The sequence below is a fragment of the Sinocyclocheilus grahami genome, unplaced genomic scaffold (assembly GCF_001515645.1).
Source record: "Sinocyclocheilus grahami isolate Dianchi unplaced genomic scaffold, SAMN03320097.WGS_v1.1 scaffold2266.1, whole genome shotgun sequence".
NCBI classification, from domain to species: domain Eukaryota; kingdom Metazoa; phylum Chordata; class Actinopteri; order Cypriniformes; family Cyprinidae; genus Sinocyclocheilus; species Sinocyclocheilus grahami.
The window spans coordinates 66,481-89,356 of record NW_015507445.1 but is presented as its reverse complement, the minus strand read 5'-3'; the positions used below and the strand labels follow the sequence as shown (position 1 = coordinate 89,356).

Below are 22,876 nucleotides of genomic sequence, written 5' to 3'. Positions count from 1 at the left end.
GTCTGATCAGCAACAGGTTTTCAAGAGTCCTTCTTACATTCTGTGAGAGCAAACATGAAGAGTGAAAACAAAACCCATTTAGACACAATATCCATTGTCCATTAAAAGAGGAAGCTGATGCATCAAAATCACAAACGTCAGAGTGGAGGCTTTTTAAAGAGGACGAGGAGAAGTAGGTTTGCATAGGGTGCCCTCTAAAGGTACATTTACATTTTTTGTGACTTTATTAACCTTCATAACCATGTCCGCCTTTAAATATATTGTATGTTTATATGTACTAGTTCAGAGACAAAGTAGTGTCTCATATTGGCTGTAATGATGTGCTCGACAAAGGAGATAATTAAACTAACAGTCTTTAATAACACTCTTTAAAAGACACAGGAAAACACAAAAGATAATATAAACACAACCATGTAGAACAAAGATGCTTCTTTACTACTATCATCAATGATTCTGCTCTGATTAGACTGAAAACCTGTTCAAAAGATTATCATTCAAAGATATTGATGTGCTGAACATTTGCTGATTGTAAAGGTTCACACAGTGGAATGTTGTAGAGCTCAAATGAATTGTAATTTGTGAATGTTTTTATTCTAGCATAAATTCAACATTTCAATTCAACATATCCCTATACTGTTATGGAAAAAATATATACTGTCTGAAAGTTTTCTTGATTTGTTCAAGTTTACATCAATTTCTAAAACACAATTAAAAAGAATTAACAAAAAGTAAAGTGTGCTGAATGAAGCATGTTCTTGGACCCTCAGAGATCACATAACTAGTTTTTGTTCAGTCCTGCAGTCTTTTGTGTAACTGTGACTGTCGTGCACAGTAATAAACAGCTTCAGGCTTTTCAGCTCTAAATACAGCATGTTTTTGCTGGTGTCTTTTGTGATGGAGAACTGTCCCTGTAGAGACTGAGCAAAAATAGTGCTAGTGCCACCATCAATACGCCCAATCCACTCCAGTGCTTTCCCTGGTTTCTGACGGATCCAGCCCATCCAGTAGCTGCTCATTGAGAATCCAGACACAGTGCAGGACAGAGTCACTGATTCTCCAGGCTTTTTCACCACAGAGTCTGAGGAGGTCAAAGACTGACCACTAACAGCTGAAAAACATGGAACAAATCATGTTAGATGATTTAGAACAATGAAATAAAACAGTAATATAGAACTAATGGGAGTTTCTCACATGAAATAATCATCAGAAGTCCGTACCATAGCATCTCCATTACCATGTGCTATAGTGTTCAAGCCCCTGTCCTTTTCCCAGATTTAACCATCCCTCTCTCACCAATTATCAACAATAATATTGTGGTCAATAAAAAAAAATGCATTTGAATTATAGTTATTATGACAACGTGTACAAAACAGTAACAAATGGCTCAAAACTCAGAAAATACCTGTTTATTTTTACTTATATCTGTTGGTCTGAGACGTCGTTGCCATTGCAATAAATCTGTTGGAAACTACGTAGCTGTTGTATTTTTTGTTTTTTGGAAATTGCTAAAATAGAAGTTTCCGCATTGTTTGTACTGCTTATTGATACAGCATTTACCATTTGATGACACTATCATTGTTGGTTAAATGAAGCCAAAGTGACACCAACAGGCCTATTACGTGACATGTGAGTAGTTCAAGTTCAAGAACACACAAAGGACATTATTTTTATATTTATATGCATCTACAATTTTACCATATGTGACATTGTGTTTTGTTCATGAGAAAGTGGGTAAATAACTTTGGAAAAACGGTTGAGCTTAAATGAGTTGTAGTAGAACAGCAAACAGATCAGCACTTTTCCAATATCAGGTTGTAGTTATTGTTAATGCACTTGCTGATCCAGGGTAAATAAATACATAATTAAAAATATTGAAAAATATGTGACAATTTACTTGTATATCATAATTTTTGTAATTTTATATTCAGCAACACAATAATATAGATGTACATGTACAATTTAGTACTGTGCATGTAAATATTTAAACTGATTTATACTATATATGTTCACATTTATATGTACATATACATACAAATATTGCCCTTTGTCTTTTCTGTCTATTGTGTATTTACACATGTAAAAAAAAAAAAACATGAAAAAAGTTTATGATTGTGTTCAGCTTTAAACCCTATCAAGCATTAACTCGTGGAGGATTAATACACAAATTAATTGTATCAATAAACGTACTACATATAAAAATGTAGTGCAGTTTTTGTCTTCATTGTGATGTATTATGTATCAATATATAGACATATATGGTGCATACTGCAGGGTATTGGAAAAATAGAAGCACCAGTTTCCTATAAATAAATGTGTTATTTAAAATACATTGCATTATATTTTCTGATATATTCCTATATATTTTTGTTTCATAATGTTATGTATGACAACTGTACAGGTTTTGTATCTTGCTGATTGATCAACCCTGCAGACTTTGAATCTATGATCTTTATGATGTACATTAATTAATCCAGACCTTTAGTCACTCATTTATTTCAGAAGCTGTTTATGAGGAAGTTTTTAAATGTTTCAAATACATTTCTAAACAAGTATAATTTGCTGACTGTGAGAAAATTTGCAATTGCTTCAGTGATGTGATGCATGAATAGTTTTTGTTCAGTCCTGCAGTCTTTTGTGTAACTGTGACTGTCGTGCACAGTAATAAACAGCTGTGTCTTCAGTCTTCAGGCTTTTCAGCTCTAAATACAGCATGTTTTTGCTGGTGTCTGTGGTGATGGAGAACTGTCCCTGTAGAGACTGAGCATAATATACAGTTGAGTCATGTCTTAGCCCAATCCACTCCAGTCCTTTCCCTGGTTTCTGACGGATCCAGCCCATCCAGTAGCTGCTCACTGAGAATCCAGACACAGTGCAGGACAGAGTCACTGATTCTCCAGGCTTTTTCACCACTGAATCTGAGGAGGTCAAAGACTGACCACTAACAGCTGAAAAACATGGAACAAGTAATGTTAGATTGTATAGAAAAATTAAGTGACAACAATCTGGAGAATTGAAATCATTCTCACCTGACATAATCACCAGCAGAACTCCATACTGTAAAATGTCCATTATCACCCTAAAACTGTCAAATGAAGAGAAACTGCACTGCAGCAGAACACAAACACTGACTGAGGATCCAGTTTATAACACAGTCCTTTGAGAGTTTGAGTGACACTGATCCTCCTGACTAAATCATGACATTTGCATACACTGTATCTGCCCTAAAAAGGCAAAATGTGGTAAGTATGGAAAAAATGGGAAAATTAATTAAAATATTTTTGATTAAATTCTGATTGATTTGAAGCAATATTCACACCTTGTCTTTGAACCTGAATTTTTGCATTTCTCAGCAAAGGTTTTTTTTTTGTATTAGTTCTTATTACTAATGATAGTGGATATTTCAGTCTGTATATTGTATTACTGATGTGGGTGGAGTAAGTGTTAGCTTTGTGATAGCTGATATGAGGTCTGTGGACAGCTGTTGTTAGACTGATGCTTTGATGTGACATTTTGAGCCCCGGCTAAAGGCTAGTGAGAAATAAAGGAGTGAGACATGGTGGGCAGAGAGGTTTAAATGTATTTCTGAGAAAACCAAGCTGATTCTAGGCAGTTGTTGTTGTTACGGTTTGCTTTTCTACTGTAGTGCATCAAAATCAGGATTAATGTATGCAACGAATACATCAACTGTTACTTCAATGACTTTTTAACCCTGGTACTGGAGGACCCCCCTCCCCCAACTTTACACATTTTGAATGTCTCCTTTCTCTCAGACACCCATTTCTGGTTTTGGAGTCTCTACTAATGAGATGATGACCTGTTTGATTGTGGAGATATACAAATTGTGCAGTGTTGGAGACCCCAGTTTAGGAATAGCTTGACATTTGTGCTTGGGACGCCCAGACCGAGCCAGTCAATTTGGACTGTCACACTTTTCAACACATTTTAGCTTTTCTTTATTGAACTTACAAATTCACTTTTTGTGTACCATTCAAGTGATTTCACTATAATTACATAGATCAGCATGTAAGGTTATCATGGCAACTACATCACACACTAATTACTTGTAAGGTAATCTATTTTTGCCATGCTAGCAATAAACACGTTAAAAATAATGCACTGTAAGCGTGTTTGTACTAGATTTGTAAGTATGATTTGAAATAAAGAATAATTTTAATAGCAACATGTTTTTGTTACTTTAGACAGGACTTTAGACCTTATATCACTTATACACAACATTTAAAAAAAAATTATGAATATGGATTCATTTTCACTTAGAAAAAAGTTCTTTCTTTGTTCAGGGGATTTACTTACAAGACACAGCAGCCAGCAACAGCAAGAGAAATGAAGTGAACATTGTTTATATGAAGGCTGAACTGGTGATGAATCCTCCACTCAACAGTGGAGCTGTTTAAATATGAAGCAGACATCAGTTCATTTGCATTGAAACCTTGAATTAGCAAAAAAAAAAAAAACCTGTGGAGTCAAAGGAGCTTGAGACCGTTGAGGTTCATTTCATGGACAATAGTACCACCTATTGATATGGAAATTGTACTTCCGTGAAATTAATAAATGTTTTTGTTTGTTTGTTTGTTGTGTTCTGGTGAGAGTGGGTACAGAACTAGACAGACTCAAGTGACCTACAGAAATGCTGTTTTCTAGCTAGTTTTCAGTCTTGGCAGTTTTTGTGTATAGTACTGCAGTCATTTCAGTCACTGTGTCTCTCTTGCACAATAATATACAGCAGTGTCTTCATTCTTCAGGCTGTTCATCTGCAGATACACCTGCTTCCTACTGTTGTCTCTGGAGATGGTGAACTGTCCTTGGACAGACTGAGAGTAATATATAGACTGGCTATCATATCTTATCGCTGCCAGCCATTCCAGCTCTTTTCCAGTCTTCTGTCTGATCCAAGCCATCCAGTAGTTAGCCATGTCCAAACTAGAGGCAGTACATGTGAGCTTATGGGATTGTCCAGGTTTCATGACTGCAGCCTCAGACTGAGTCAGTGTTTGACACCAACAATCTGCAAAAATAAAACATGATCACTGTGTGTAAATTCAGATAAAAGCAGACTGGAAACTAAAAAACAGGAATCATAGCTTGTTGTAGAAGCCAGCAACAGTATTGTGAATCCCAAGATTTTGTGCTCAATAATTGTGTACTGAAATATTGGGCTGTACAGTGATACAGAACTGATTTTGATGGGTTAAAGAGGATGATGAATTTGCATAATCTAATATTTAAACAGTTGAATATTCAGTTGGGGATGTCTTGAATTTAAATAGGGGCATCGTATTACTCACATGCATTTTATGGATCCATACAAGGCATGGAGAGTAATGAGCTCAAAGCTTTCTATATTACATGCTGATTTGAATTTATTTATTCCATTTGTATCTGGTATTTTTGGTATATTTAATTGACTGTTAATTAAACATAAATTATAATCTATGTATAGCCTACATATGGTGTCATATTCAGTTTTTTTTCATATTCAATTTAATTTACTTACAATTTTGACTTTTTTTTTATTTTTTTATTATTGATTCAAACGTGAGTTTTGGGCAGTGTAGAGTAGCACTTGTTGTTTGTCATTTCTCCGATCACAAATGCAGACATGGTTTTATGTTTACTCGGCGCGATACGCAACGCGTAAAAACACAGTATAAGTCATTATAATCAGTAATGATGTCCCCACTGGATGCAACAAATGCCTCGTTTGTAATGGTTTTTATTGGTTTTGTCTCGTCGTGCCGGGAGACACAGCATCACAATATGGTAAGGGGCGTAACATTTCTGTCACACATTTGAGGTATTCGGCCAATCACAACACACTGGATAGCTGGCCAATCAGAGCACACCTCGCTTTTCAGACCGATGAGCTTTGTAAAAATCAACGTGTTTCAGAAAGGCGGGGCATTGAGGAGCAACAATAATGTACATTATGTGGAAAATAATGTGTTTTTTAACCTTAAACCGCATAAACACATTGCATTACACCAAATACACAACATAATGTTCTTTTTAGCAACGTCATATGACCCCTTTAAACTGGTATGCTTGTATACCGATCACAACAATACACAGCCGTGTCCTCAATTTGCAGATTTTGTCATTTAATATATACTGTGCTTGTAGATGTGTTTCTGGAGATCTGTGAACTTATTCTTAAGTAAATGCTTGTAATTCTACCACCAGTATGGATCATGCGTCTAGGAAGGTGCCCTAGAGCCATCACTGAGAACCAAATATTTTACAGGAAATTCTGGCTGCTTTTTTCCATATAAAGAAAATGAAGGTGATCTGATTCTGTCATACTCCAAAAGTACGAAATAAACAGCTTTAAATGTAATATTAATGTCATTATGACTTGTGCACTTCTTTTGTGTTCTAAGAAAATCTGGAAAGCTTGGAAAGATATAATGACACAGAGATTTATTTTTTGGTTATTTTTGGGTGAATTATGTCTTTAATATGAAATGATCTGCTCTTAATGTATCTCATAAGCATTATTAGCGTTCATCTAGTTAGAGATCCATCATTAAGAAGAATTCCAGACAACTGTTGAGATGTTGTTGTTTTTAACCTGACTTTATAACTTGCAATTGTTTAAGAATAAGAAAGAGTGCAAACAAATAAATAGCATCAGTGTAATTTATTCATTTGAAAATAAAAATGTAAATAAATCACTTTAAAAATGCAATAAAAGACATTTAAAAATAATAATAATAATAATTAATTAATTAAAATACAGTCTGACTAGTTATCTCATTCTTCACCCCTCCCCCTCCTGTGTTTTTGTAAGGGTATCTGTATGAAAACAAGCAAAGTGAGTCTCTTGCACAGTAATACACTGCAGTGTCTTCAGTCTTTAACTGACTCATGTGCAGATAGAGATTAGTGCTGTCCTTAGATGCTGTGAATCTGCCCTGCACTGACTGAGCTGAGTTCTTATTATTATCATCATAATAATAAATAATCCATTCCAGTCCTTTTCCAGGTGAATGACGGATCCAGTACATGTTAGTGCCACTAACAGTAAACCCACTGCAGGCACAGGTCAGTTTAATAGATCCACCTGGAGACACAGTTACTGACTGCTCAGACTGTGTGAGCACAACCTGAGAGTAAACACATAAACAGAGAGAAAACAAAATTGCTGATAAAATGGGATTGGGTTTATATTTGAACATCCTAAAGCTGCTTAAATAAGCTTCCCATACCCCCCCAACTCCTTCAGACTCTTATAAAATGAAACACTCACTGTGTGCAGCAGTAAAACATCTGGGTCATGTTTGCATTTTCTTCTGTAACTGGCCATAATTCTAACCTTGAAGTCAATATTAGGCATAAAATTATGTTTTTGAATCAATTATGTCTTAGGAATCATTTGTTTTCTTGACTTTTCTTCTTTCTCTTATCTTTCATGGATATTCCCTAGTTTCGTGTACTTTTGTATTTATTGCTTGATTGAAGACTACATTAGGATCCTACATTCTCTCTCGTCTCTGATTTCCCAGCGTAGCGCAGCCGTATGAAAACAAGTAAAGTAAATGTCTTGCACAGCAGGCTAATACACTGCTATTCAGGCCTTAGTTGATTCATATTTATTTTGCCTTGCTTTTGTAAACATACAGACTTTGGTATTGTGTCGTAAAATGTTGTATAACAGAAAAAGGAATGCAATATAATGTAAAATAATCAAATGAAACTGTTTGTTTTATTGAAGAATGTGAACAAGTTGAAGTTTCATGTAGAGGTTCTGAGGCAGTTTGTGGCAGTGTATCGCGAGCACAATAATACGCAGCTGTGTCCTCAGTGTTGAGGTTTTTCCTGTTAAAATAGCTGTGTTGCTGGAGGATTCAACATAGAAACTCATCTTATTTATAAGTGAATCTATGACGTAATTTGTACTGGAACTATATCCAATCCATTCAATCGGTTTTCCACTTGAATGTCTGATTCAGTTTGTGTAGTAGCCACCACCTGAGGCTGAATATCCAGTGATCTTACAGGTGAGGGTTTCTCCTGGTTTTACAACCATGACAGGAGGCTGATTCTGCTCAATGCAGAAAAGACCTACAAACAATAAATAAAACATTCTCACTGAATTTGCCTGAGATCCACTATTGATTTTCTAGAAATGTTTATTGTTGACCTAAAGAGACTCACAGGGTGCAGATGCCAAAACTAGTAGTATTAGTAAGCAGTACATGATTCTGGTTGTATTTTCATTCTGCTATAACTCTGTAAAACAAAAAGCTTTTATTGTGTGCTTCTGTTTACATGAGAGAAGGGTGGAGATTTGCATTGACGTAAACATCTGACTGTAGTCCTTATGATAATTATTAACAATAATGCAAAATTAGTTATCTAGGTATAGATGTATTTATTCATATTTATAGTGTAAATATCTTGCTACTACTGACAATTTGTTCTCTAAGAAATAACATGGATAATTGGGATTATATATACCGTGTGTATATATATATATATATATATATATATATATATATATATATTAAAGCTGGTGAATGTGGGTGCGGGACTGTATTTTAATCATAGGCAGAGTCTCTACAATGTTATTTTTGTTAGGACAGACCTTTTTTAATAGTGTTAAAGACAATACCAAACAACAGAATAACATAAGCATACTTTTTTCTTATTTAAATACTATAATCTCCAAATATTATAGATCATCAGTCATTATTTTGTGTAAAAATGTCTTATCTGTCTACTGTCTTGGCAGGTTTTGTGCACAGCGCTAGTCATTTCAGTCACTGTGTCTCTCTTGCACAATAATATACAGCAGTGTCTTCATTCTTCAGGCTGTTCATCTGCAGATAAACCTGCTTCCTACTCTTGTCTCTGGAGATGGTGAACCGTCCTTGGACAGACTGAGAGTAATATATAGACTGGCTATCATATCTGATCACTGCCAGCCATTCCAGCTCTTTTCCAGGCTTCTGTTCGATCCAACCCAGATAGCAAAAATAATCTGGGCCAAATCTGGCCCAGACCCATCGGAAGTTCTGGTCCAGATCTGCACAACGGACTCGGGCCGGTGTCTTTTGGCACAACGGGCCAATACCGGCACAGATCCGTTTTTCCGGATCTGGACCAGAACTGGGTCAGCTCTGGACCGGCTGCGGATTCCTTTATGGTGATTTGGGCCAAATGTGGGCCGGATCTGAGCCAGCTCATTTTGTGTGTGTGTGTGTGTATATATATATATATATATATATATAGGCCTACACACACACAAATAAGTTGTATACATATCTAGAATTCAAATACAATTAGTTTATTTGTATAGTGCTTTTCACAATACATATTTCCATACAGCTTTACAGAAAATGCATGTTACTTTGTTACAAATAAAAAGAGTAATGTTCATATGCCATAGTATTTGTACAGTTCCTGGATAATACAAATCACATAAGTAGATTATGACTGCATGTAAGCAGAAATTATGAAAGCAATGATTACAAGCATCTTACATAATACATAATTAAATATCTTATGCCACTGATATGTTTTTGCTAAGTTGTTATACGAAGCTCTTAGACAACAAAAAGTTTAAAGTACTGATTTATATGTACAGACAATTACTGTACTGAACACTATATTAAAACAATAGAATTACTACAAAAAACAATGCAAACGATTTGCCACTGTGCATCTTTTCTTTCCTTTTGATAATTTTTGCACAAAAAAGCAAAATTGAAGTTTATTTAAAACACTACCCCAAGTAGCACAAGTCTCTAGTTCTAGTGCTTACTGTACGTAATATTCACTAAGCTTAAAGGGATAGTTCACCCAAAAAGGAAAATGATGTCATTAATTAGTCACCCTCATGTCGTTCAAAACCCATAAGACCTCCGTTCATCTTCGGAACACAAATTAAGATATTTTTGATGAATTCCGAGAGCTCTCTGACCCTCCTATAGACAGCAATGGAACTACTACGATCAAGGTCCAGAAACGTAGCAAGGAAATCGTTAAAAATAATCCATGTGACATCAGGGGTTCAACCGTAATTTCACAAAGCTACGAGAATACATTCTTTACATTCAAATCAAAGCGTAAACAACGTAGAAAACGTATCCGTGTGTCGCAGCTGACACAGAACAGCATACGCTGTTTACGTTCAGTGGATATTCTCCAAAATAGCACCAGGGTGATGCGGAGGAGACAAATTGTTGAATAAATATATACACATACTGTATATATAAACACACAAACACACACACACACACACACACACACATAAGATCAAAAGTTTACATACACCTTGCAGAATCTGCAAAATGTTACTTATTTTACCAAAAGAGGGATCATACAAAATGCATGTTATTTTTTTTATTTAGTACTGGCCTGAATCAGATATTTCACATACAATATATTGTCCACAAGAAAAAATAGTCGACTTTATACAAATGACCCCGTTCAAAAGTTTACATACACTTGATTGTTAATACGGTGTTGTTACCTGAATGATCCACAGCTTGTTTTTGTTTTGTTTAGTGATAGATGTTCATGAGTCCCTTGTTTGTCCTGCAGTTGAACTGCCTGCTGTCCTTTAGAAAAATACAAACGCGATTCCAAAAAAGTTGGTTTTTTGGCAAAATTGTGAATAAAAACAGAATGCAATGTGGAAGTTTCAAATTTCAGTTCTTTCTCTACTAGGAAGACATATGCTGACACATTTGGCATCTTACCTTCACAGAGGCAATGTTCTCCATTGTATGTCCATCTATAGGGTTTTCTTCTGTTTTTTTTTCAATTGGTTCATATTTGACCTCCATCAACATCTGGACCATGGTACTGATGTCCGCTTCTGTCTTGATGCTGGCAATAGTGCTCATTACCGCTGATATGTCTACTGACTGCTGTTAGTGTTAGCATAGACATTTACATTTATGCATTTGGCAAACGCTTTTATCCAAAGTGACTTGCATCATATTCAAGGTATTATTAGATCATGCCTCCACACCAGAAATATCAGATCCAGCCCCGGATGCCAGATCCTGTCAGAAAATATCAATTTAGTCTAGTAAAAGAACAACTAGTAAGCAAAGTTGTCTAATACCCAAAACCTGTTAACAGGAATTCTTGTCTGGTACCCAAAACTCTATTTACAGTCTTCTATCAGCCAAGAAGTTGACTAAGCAAAGCCATGAAGAGCAGAAGCAGGAAATGAAGTAATGGTGATAAAAAAAAGAGCAGAGTTTATTGAATAGTCTTAGTTGCGTATGTTTCGATGCTCAGACTTCCAAAAAGTAGTGTTATACAAAACTGCTTCACAACAACATCCCATAAACCTTGAGTTTCCATAAACATTTTGTCTTATCTCTTACTCATGAAGACACATAAAGCCTTGAAACCACACATCATAAGTCTAAACAACAACGGGATGGGGGGGGGGACTAATATAAAAAAACATTATACAAACCCGATTCCAAAAATTTGGGACACTGTACAAATTGTGAATAAAACAGAATGCAATGATGTGGAAGTTTCAAATTTCAATATTTTATTCAGAATACAACATAGATGACATATCAAATGTTTAAACTGAGAAAATGTATGGAAAATAAGTTGATTTTAAATTTCATGGCATCAGCACATCTCAAAAAAGTTGGGACAAGGCCATGTTTACCACTGTGTGGCATCCCCTCTTCTTTTTATAACAGTCTGCAAACGTCTGGGGACTGAGGAGACAAGTTGCTCAAGTTTAGGAATAGGAATGTTGTCCCATTCTTGTCTAATACAGGCTTCTAGTTGCTCAACTGTCTTAGGTCTTCTTTGTCGCATCTTCCTCTTTATGATGTGCCAAATGTTTTCTATGGGTGAAAGATCTGGACTGCAGGCTGGCCATTTCAGTACCCGGATCCTTCTACGCAGCCATGATGTTGTAATTGATGCAGTATGTGGTCTGGCATTGTCATGTTGGAAAATGCAAGGTCTTCCCTGAAAGAGACGACGTCTGGATGGGAGCATATGTTGTTCTAGAACTTGGATATACCTTTCAGCATTGATGGTGCCTTTCCAGATGTGTAAGCTGCCCATGCCACATGCACTCATGCAACCCCATACCATCAGAGATGCAGGCTTCTGAACTGAGCGCTGATAACAACTTGGGTTGTCCTTGTCCTCTTTAGTCCGGATGACATGGCGTCCCAGTTTTCCAAATATAACTTAAAATTTTGATTCGTCTGACCATAGAACAGTTTTCCACTTTGCCACAGTCCATTTTAAATGAGCCTTGGCCCAGAGAAAACGCCTGCGCTTCTGGATCATGTTTAGATATGGCTTCTTTTTTGACCTATAGAGTTTTAGCCGGCAACGGCGAATGGCAGGGTGGGTTGTGTTCACCGACAATGTTTTCTGGAAGTATTCCTGAGCCCATGTTGTGATTTCCATTACAGTAGCATTCCTGTATGTGATGCAGTGCCGTCTAAGGGCCCGAAGATCACGGGCATCCAGTATGGTTTTCCGGCCTTGACCCTTACGCACAGAGATTGTTCCAGATTCTCTGAATCTTTGGATGATATTATGCACTGTAACTTCAAACTCTTTGCCTTTGCAATTTTTCTCTGAGAAACTCCTTTCTGACATTGCTCCACTATTTTTCGCCGCAGCATTTGGGGAATTGGTGATCCTCTGCCCATCTTGACTTCTGAGAGACACTGCCACTCTGAGAGGCTCTTTTTATACCCAATCATGTTGCCAATTGACCTAATAAGTTGCAAATTGGTCCTCCAGCTGTTCCTTATATGTACATTGAACTTTTCCGGCCTCTTATTGCTACCTGTCCCAACTTTTTTGGAATGTGTAGCTCTCATGAAATCCAAAATGAGCCAATATTTGGCATGCCATTTCAAAATGTCTCACTTTCAACATTTGATATGTTATCTATATTCTATTGTGAATAAAATATAAGTTTATGAGATTTGTAAATTATTCCATTCCTTTTTTACTCACAATTTGTACAGTGTCCCAACTTTTTTGGAATTGGGTTTGTACTTCTGGTCCCACACGTGTTGCTTTTTCAGCATGTCTGTGTATTTGAACCCTTTCCTTCAATGACTGTATGATTTTGAGATCCATCTTTTCACTCATATGCAACTATTACAGAAGGTTCAAACATTCACAGATGCTCCAGAAGGAAACACAATGCATTAGATCAGTGTAAATTTAACTTATTTTGTCTTCTGGGAAACATGTACATATCTTCTGTAGCTTCTGAAGGGCAGTACTAAAGGAAAAATATATATATTTAGGCAAAATAAGAAAAATTTACACATCTTCATTCTGTTCAAACGTTTTCACCCCCTTAATGCATTGTGTTTCCTTCTGGAGCATCAGTGAGCATTTTTCACTTCCAGTCCTTATTGATTATTTAATTATAAGATATATGATTGTAAACAAAATTAATAGTGATTGATGAGGTTTGAAATTGGTAAAAGTGCTTAAAAAATATGATCAGAATATTGACTCACCTAATAATTATGCATGCACTTGTATATGCTTTTCCACATCATAAATGTTATCCATGGTAAGCATTTTTGATTTTCCTGTAAGTTTCCATTACACACTTACTTTAATCACCGACTTGAGATGAAAAAATAGTTTTTGCCCAAATGGCACACAGACTATAGCATTTTTCAGTGACCTGTAATAGGCAATATCACGTCTTTTGCAGCAGAAATAAACTGCTGCAGAAAAAGCTAGGTCCATGCTAAATGTAATGTGTAACTGCAACACTCATTTCAAATGTAGTGGAGTAGAGAGTAAAAGTTGCTAATATCTTTGATACTCAGTACAACTACAAAGTACCCGAAAAGATACTCAAGTACAGGAACTAATTACATTTACTCCAATACTTTACACCTCTGAATATTAGTGATGGCTACATGAACTGTAAAACTACTAACTTTCCTTTTGCTACTTTAATAAAAAAATCTGATACTACTTTGTGATAGCTGATATGAGGTCTGTGGACAGCTGTTGTTAGACTGATGCTTTGATGTGACATTTTGAGCCCCGGCTAAATGCTAGTGAGGATAAAGGAGTGAGACATGGTGGGCAGAGAGGTTTAAATGTATTTCTGAGAAAACCAAGCTGATTCTAGGCAGTTGTTGTTGTTACGGTTTGCTTTTCTACTGTAGTGCATCAAAATCAGGATTAATGTATGCAACTGATACATCAACTGTTACTTCAATGACTTTTTAACCCTGGTACTGGAGGACCCCCTTCCCCCAACTTTACACATTTTGAATGTCTCCTTTCTCTCAGACACCCATTTCCGGTTTTGGAGTCTCTACTAATGAGATGATGACCTGTTTGATTGTGGAGATATACAAATTGTGCAGTGTTGGAGACCCCAGTTTAGGAATAGCTTGACATTTGTGCTTGGGACGCCCAGACTGAGCCAGCCAATTTGGACTGTCACACTTTTCAACAGCTTTTCTTTATTGAACTTACAAATTCACTTTTTGTGTACCATTCAAGTGATTTCACTATAATTACATAGATCAGCATGTAAGGTTATCATGGCAACTACATCACACACACTAATTACTTGTAAGGTAATCTATTTTTGCCATGCTAGCAATAAACACGTTGAAAATAATGCACTATAAGCATGTTTGTTTTAGATTTGTAAGTATGATTTGAAATAAAGAATAATTTTAATAGCAATAGCAAATGGCTGCAATATAACAAAGAGTGAAAAATTTAAGGGGGTCTGAATACTTTCCGTACCCACTGTATAGTGTTGCTGGACAATTTCTCAATTAATTTACTCAATTAACATGGAGCATACTGTTAACAGAAATAAAAGCATCTTTTGGCAAAGATTTTATCAATAAAAATCCATACTAGACAATATAATGTAATACATGTCTGTCTCTTCAGTGCCCCGCTCTGTTTTTATCATTCAGGATGCACCTTAAAGCATTCTGCCTGCTTAATAAGTGGACTGGGCTACTCAAAAGTTTGGACACTTACTATTTTTAATGTTTTTAAAATAAGTCTCTTGCTTATCAAACCAGCATTTATATGATAAAAAATACAGAAAAAAACGTTAACATAATGGGTTTCTATTCTAATATACTTCTAAATATTATTTATTGCTTTGATCAAAGCTCAGTGTTGGACACAGCTGTGCTGCTTAATTTTTTTGGGAACCTGTGATACTTTTTTCAGGATTTATTGATGAATGAAAAGTTATTTACTCAGCTTTGCCATCACAGAAATAAATGTAATTACAATTTTAAAAGTTATTATCAGTTAAAATATTTATTTTCTTTGTGAATATATTGTAAAATGTAAACTATTCTTGTAATCAAAGCTGAATTTTCAGCATCATTATTCCAGTCGTCAGTGTCACATGATCTTCAGAAATCATTCCAATAAGCTGATTGATTTGCTGCTCAAGAAAACATTCTGATTATTATCAACATTGAAAAACAGTAATGCTCTTTAATATATTCAGAAACCATGATATACAACCATTCAAATGTTTGGTGTGTGTGTGTGTTATTTAATAGAAATTACTGTTTTTATTCACCATATAGGCATTAAATTGATCAAAGTAAAAACATTTATAATGTTTCAAAAATATATATTTAAAATAAATTATGTTCTTTTGAACTTTCTATTAATCAAAGAATCATAAAAATGTTTCCAGGAAATATTAAGCAGCAAAAACTGTTTTTTTACGATAATAATAAGAACCATTATTGATAACTGAGTACCAATAAAAATGCAGCACTAAATCAGCATGTTAGAATGATTTCTGAAGGATCATGCACTGAAGACTGCAGTGATGATGCTGAAAATTCACAGGAATAAACTACATTTTAAAATATATTCCAATAGAAAATAGTTATTTCACATTGTAATAATATTTCACAATATTACTGTTTTAACTTTATTTTTGATCAAATAAATGCATGCAGCCTTAAGGGTTAGCACTTAAACATTAACATTGCTAGCTCATCACACTAATTATCACGCAGCAATCTTAAACAATTACAATTAATAGAAGCAGTTAAAATTACTAAAGTTTAAATTAAGTAATTAAGTTAAAATCCGTTAATTACGGATAATTACAGACCTCTGGAACGCAGGTCCTCTGATAACACAGGCATAGGTGCTCGCCAACAGTACAGTCCAACACAGATCTAAGGAGCAATAAAAACACCAAACCTTTAAGTTATCGAGTACACAACATAATAAGAAATGAATGTATTAGTAGAACAGTTTGATCACACGGTGTGACATACCTTGGTGAGGTTTTTGAGGATAACAGCGAGCAGTCTGTATCGGCCTCGATCGTCTTGAGGTCTTCTGTTTTGATTTGAACTCCAGAAAAAAACGCGCGCTTGTTTCCACTGACGCGGCCCGGATCCGCTCTGCGACTGTAGTTCCCGCCCACTGAAACCGCGCCCGGGCTGGATCCGTGTTACAGCACTGAATCGGATGTGACTGTAACGCGGATTTGCCGGTTTTTAAACGGATCCGGCTCGGAGCTGCTGTCTGGGAAGCCATTCGGTACCAGAGTCAGTACATGTGAGCTTATGGGATTGTCCAGGTTTCAGGACTACAGCCTCAGACTGAGTCAGTGTTTGACACCAACAATCTGCAAAAATAAAACATGACAAACCTTTAAGTTATCGAGTACACAACATAATAAGAAATGAATGTATTAGTAGAACAGTTTGATCACACGGTGTGACATACCTTGGTGAGGTTTTTGAGGATAACAGCGAGCAGTCTGTATCGGCCTCGATCGTCTTGAGGTCTTCTGTTTAGATTTGAACTCCAGAAAAAAACGGATCCGCTCTGCGACTGTAGTTCCCGCCCACTGAAACCGCGCCCGGGCTGGATCCGTGTTACAGCACTGAATCGGATGTGACTGTAACGCGGATTTGCCGGTTTTAAAACGGATCCGGCTCGGAGCTGCTGTCTGGGAAGCCATTCGGTACCAGAGTCAGTACATGTGAGCTTATGGGATTGTCCAGGTTTCAGGACTACAGCCTCAGACTGAGTCAGTGTTTGAGACCAACAATCTGCAAAAATAAAACATGATCAATGTACATTTGTGTACATATAGATAAATGCAACAGTTATTCTTATTCATTTACCTATTGATTCATTTATTCATTTACTCAATGAATTTGTTTATTCATTTACCTATTTGGTAAATGAATAAACCATATTAAGTATATATTTAATATAATTTATATTTAAGTAATTTAATTTAACATTTTAATTGACTCAATAATAAATGTACAGTTTCTTTAAAGTGTATGTTGATTTAGGTCTTATCATGGCATTCAACATCCAAACTAAGGCATGCATGTTCAAATTAGACCAAAGTGTTTGTGCACATGGTTTTTGCACAGGCATTAAACTGCTATTCATCATAGTGCCTGTATACCGAACACAATAATACACAGCCGTGTCCTCAGTTTGCAGATTTTGTCCTTTAAGATATACTGTGCTTAGATGTGTCTCTGGAGATAGTGAACTTATTTTTTAACGAATCCTTGTAGTCTATTCCACCACCAGCATGGATCATGCCAATGAACTCAAGGATCTTCCCCTGAGAGTGTCTAATCCAGGAAGGTGCCTTAGAGGTATCACTGAGAGCATATCCAGATATTTTACAGGAAATGGTCAAAGATTCTCCAGGTTTTACCAAAAGGGAGCTTGGCTGGTTGTGTTCCACACTGCTGTACACATCTGCAAGTCAAACACACACACACAAGTTCATTTTGAAATGGTATTTTTTGTGGTTATTAATTGTTGAAAAATGCTAAAAAAAAAAAAAAAAAAAAACTTAAAGATTTGAACTCACAAGGTGCGACAGACATCAATACAAGCACAAACAGATAAAACATGATTTTATGAGTGGTTCTTCTCAGCTTCGTGGCAACACAAGAGAATTATACACAGCAAGTGTGGGGATGGGTGTATAAATACTGGAGAATTTGCATTGAGTATTGGTAATGTGCGTGTGCACAGGGTGAATACTGAAGGATGGTTCACCAAGAAATGCACATTATGTCATCATTTACTCATTTCAAACCTGAATGAGTTTGTGGTAGCCTACAGAAAATGTCAATATTTTGGCTGCTTTTTTTCCATAGAAAGAAAATGAAAGTGGTTTGTTTCTGTCATACTCCAAAAGTATGAAATAAATAGCATTAAATGTAATATTAATGTCATTATGACTTGTGCACTTCTTTTGTTTTCTAAGAAAGGACAACATATAGGTTTGGAAAGAGAAAAGATTTGAACTCACAAGGTGTGACAGACATCAATAGAAGCACAAACAGATAAAACATGATTTTATGAGTGGTTCTTCTCAGCTTCGTGGCAACACAAGAGAATTATACACAGCAAGTGTGGGGATGGGTGTATAAGTACTGGATAATTTGCATTGAGTATTGGTAATGTGCGTGTGCACAGGGTGAATACTGAAGGATGGTTCACCAAGAAATGCACATTATGTCATCATTTACTCATTTCAAACCTGAATGAATTTATGTGGTAGCCTACAGAAAATGTCAATATTTTGGCTGCTTTTTTTCCATAGAAAGAAAATGAAAGTGGTTTGTTTCTGTCATACTCCAAAAGTATGAAATAAATAGCATTAAATGTAATATTAATGTCATTATGACTTGTGCACTTCTTTTGTTTTCTAAGAAAGGACAACATATAGGTTTGGAAAGAGACAGTGGTTTGCTTTATGGTCATTTTGGGGTGAATTCTGTCTTCAATATGAAATGGACTGCTCTGAATGTGTCTTATAGACATTGTTAGTGCTCATCTAATTAGAACTCAATCAGTAAGACAACTGCTGATATGTTTTTTTTAAGCTGGATTTATAACTTAAACACGTTTAAAGACAAGAAAGAGCAAAAATCCATTAATTAGAACTCAATCAGTAAGACAACTGCTGATATGTTTTTTTTAAGCTGGATTTATAACTTAAACACATTTAAAGACAAGAAAGAGCAAAAATGCAGAGTAATTTGAAAATAAATGTGTAAATTAATAAACCACATCAAATCAAAGTAAAATACATTTATTAAATCACCCATCATGTCCATTTCTCCCCCTCCCCCTCATGTGTTTTTGTAAGGGTATCTGTATGAAAACAAGCAAAGTGAGTCTCTTGCACAGTAATACACTGCAGTGTCTTCAGTCTTTAACTGACTCATGTGCAGATAGAAATTAGAGCTGTCCGTGGATGCCATGAATCTGTCCTGCACCGACTGAGCGGAGCCTTTGCTAGAGTCTGTATAATAGTGTAAGATCCATTCCAGTCCTTTTCCAGGGGCCTGACGGATCCAGTGCATCCTATAGCTACTAAGAGTGAATCCACTGCAGGCACAGGTCAGTTTGTAGGAAGCACCTGGAGACACAGTTACTGACTGTTCAGACTGTGTGAGCACAACCTGTGAATAAATACCTAAACAAAGAGACAAAATATTTACGCATCTAAAGAATCACAATACATATGCAATAGGATGGGGTGTTACATTGTAACTCCCTAAAACTGCCTAAACTCTTTATTAAAAAAATAAATAAAAACACTCACTGTGTACAGCTGCCAACAGCACAAAGACCTTTAGGGAGAACATTGTCTCTCCTCTTCAGATAAATCACTCATTTACTAGTTTTAAATAGAAAATATGGCAGTTGAGTTTGCATTGATATATTTGCATGGGGACACAGAGTGGTGTGTGGGTGTGTTCAAAACCTAGTATCAGTTTTTTCATTTTTTATGGAAGGGTGTCCTCTTCTGGCATCTAAATTATTCCTACAATGGGTCAATTGAGCATTCAAGGTTATTACAAGACAGGATGAATTTGATAAAAAGTATTTACAAAAGCTAAAACATCAACTGACTCATTCAGTGTTCTATATTATTTATTTATTTGCTTTGATTTTGCAATACTGTGGTTATTGTGTGAAAATATGTACTTTATAATATGAAAAGGAACTGTTTATTGAAAAATGTGTTTAGTTTAGTTTTTGTACAGGTTCTGTGGCAGTTTGTGGCATAGTGCATTGCGAGCACAATAATACACAGCTGAGTCCTCAGTGTGGAAATTCCTTCCTGTTAAAATAACTGCGTTGCTGGAGGATTCAGAAGAGAAACTGATCTTATTTTTGAGAGAATCTTTGACACCATTGCTGCTGGAAGTGTAGTAACACAAGAGAATTATACACAGCAAGTGTGGGGATGGGTGTATAAGTACTGGATAATTTGCATTGAGTATTGGTAATGTGCGTGTGCACAGGGTGAATACTGAAGGATGGTTCACCAAGAAATGCACATTATGTCATCATTTACTCATTTCAAACCTGAATGAATTTATGTGGTAGCCTACAGAAAATGTCAATATTTTGGCTGCTTTTTTTCCATAGAAAGAAAATGAAAGTGGTTTGTTTCTGTCATACTCCAAAAGTATGAAATAAATAGCATTAAATGTAATATTAATGTCATTATGACTTGTGCACTTCTTTTGTTTTCTAAGAAAGGACAACATATAGGTTTGGAAAGAGACAGTGGTTTGCTTTATGGTCATTTTGGGGTGAATTCTGTCTTCAATATGAAATGGACTGCTCTGAATGTGTCTTATAGACATTGTTAGTGCTCATCTAATTAGAACTCAATCAGTAAGACAACTGCTGATATGTTTTTTTTAAGCTGGATTTATAACTTAAACACGTTTAAAGACAAGAAAGAGCAAAAATCCATCAGAGTAATTTGAAAATAAATGTGTAAATTAATAAACCACATCAAATCAAAGTAAAATACATTTATTAAATCACCCATCATGTCCATTTCTCCCCCTCCCCCTCATGTGTTTTTGTAAGGGTATCTGTATGAAAACAAGCAAAGTGAGTCTCTTGCACAGTAATACACTGCAGTGTCTTCAGTCTTTAACTGACTCATGTGCAGATAGAAATTAGAGCTGTCCGTGGATGCCATGAATCTGTCCTGCACCGACTGAGCGGAGCCTTTGCTAGAGTCTGTATAATAGTGTAAGATCCATTCCAGTCCTTTTCCAGGGGCCTGACGGATCCAGTGCATCCTATAGCTACTAAGAGTGAATCCACTGCAGGCACAGGTCAGTTTGTAGGAAGCACCTGGAGACACAGTTACTGACTGTTCAGACTGTGTGAGCACAACCTGTGAATAAATACCTAAACAAAGAGACAAAATATTTACGCATCTAAAGAATCACAATACATATGCAATAGGATGGGGTGTTACATTGTAACTCCCTAAAACTGCCTAAACTCTTTATTAAAAAAATAAATAAAAACACTCACTGTGTACAGCTGCCAACAGCACAAAGACCTTTAGGGAGAACATTGTCTCTCCTCTTCAGATAAATCACTCATTTACTAGTTTTAAATAGAAAATATGGCAGTTGAGTTTGCATTGATATATTTGCATGGGGACACAGAGTGGTGTGTGGGTGTGTTCAAAACCTAGTATCAGTTTTTTCATTTTTTATGGAAGGGTGTCCTCTTCTGGCATCTAAATTATTCCTACAATGGGTCAATTGAGCATTCAAGGTTATTACAAGACAGGATGAATTTGATAAAAAGTATTTACAAAAGCTAAAACATCAACTGACTCATTCAGTGTTCTATATTATTTATTTATTTGCTTTGATTTTGCAATACTGTGGTTATTGTGTGAAAATATGTACTTTATAATATGAAAAGGAACTGTTTATTGAAAAATGTGTTTAGTTTAGTTTTTGTACAGGTTCTGTGGCAGTTTGTGGCATAGTGCATTGTGAGCACAGTAATACACAGCTGAGTCCTCAGTGTGGAAATTCCTTCCTGTTAAAATAACTGTGTTGCTGGAGGATTCAGAAGAGAAACTGATCTTATTTTTGAGAGAATCTTTGACGCCATTGCTGCTGGAAGTGTGGTACCAGCCGATCCATTCCATCGGTTTTCCACTTGAATGTCTGATCCAGTTTGTGTTGTAGCCACCACCTGAGGCTGAATATCCAGTGATCTTACAGGCGATGGTAAATGTTTCCCCTGGTTTTACAACCATTACAGGAGGCTGATCCAGCTCAATGCAGAAAAGACCTACAAACAAAGATTCATTTCAGTAATACAAATTGAGCTCCACATCTGAACTAATGTTCATTGGTGATACTCACAGTGTGCAGCTGCCAAAACTAGCAGTACTGATATGCAATACATGATGCCGGTTGTATTTTCACTCTGCTCTGTAAAACTAAAAGCTTTTATTGTGCATGTGTGCTTCTGTTTACTTGAGAGAAGGGTGGAGATTTGCATTGACGTAAACATCTATCTGACTGTAGTCCTTATGATAATTATTAACAATAATGCAAAATGAGTTGGACAATTTTATATTCTTGATTTATAAAATAAAGTCTCAAAGATATTCACATTTAGTGTAAATATCTTCTACTAAATTAATCCAAAGAAAAAATATATTCGCTTAAACATATATTGAATATTACAGTAGAACAGTGTTATGGATAAAAACATTAAATTAAACCATTAAAGGGGAGGTTTTGTCATGCAAAGTCATGTCATGTAAGAAAAAGTTACTTTTTAAAGACTCATGAAAATAGGTAATGACAAGACAGTAAGCAGTAACCATATATTTATGTATTTTATATACTGTATCTGTAGCATGTATTTGCAAGATCAGGGATTGTATAATACACTGTAACGAGTGAAGAGATCTGAAACTTCAATGCTTTTGCCATTTAATCTTTATTTTATTTGATATCAGGAATAATTGATTTCTACAGAAAAGGGACAACATAAGTATATAAGCACATAA

General features: G+C 35.8%; 1 pseudogene and 3 gene segments (V, D, J or C); all 4 read right to left on the bottom strand.

Moving 5' to 3' along the window:
* Window positions 1-789: 789 nt before the first annotated feature.
* On the bottom strand, window positions 790-1,231 carry LOC107574553 (Ig heavy chain V region 914-like; annotated as a pseudogene).
* Window positions 1,232-2,616: 1,385 nt separating this feature from the next.
* On the bottom strand, window positions 2,617-3,033 carry LOC107574552 (Ig heavy chain V region 914-like). The segment is given in 2 exon segments: window positions 2,617-2,945; window positions 3,027-3,033. Coding segments are annotated over 2 exon segments (336 nt in total).
* A 16,112-nt stretch (window positions 3,034-19,145) lies between these two features.
* On the bottom strand, window positions 19,146-19,665 carry LOC107574551 (Ig heavy chain V region-like). The segment is given in 2 exon segments: window positions 19,146-19,492; window positions 19,622-19,665. Coding segments are annotated over 2 exon segments (390 nt in total).
* A 1,225-nt stretch (window positions 19,666-20,890) lies between these two features.
* On the bottom strand, window positions 20,891-21,410 carry LOC107574550 (Ig heavy chain V region-like). The segment is given in 2 exon segments: window positions 20,891-21,237; window positions 21,367-21,410. Coding segments are annotated over 2 exon segments (390 nt in total).
* Between the last annotated feature and the right edge of the window lie 1,466 nt (window positions 21,411-22,876).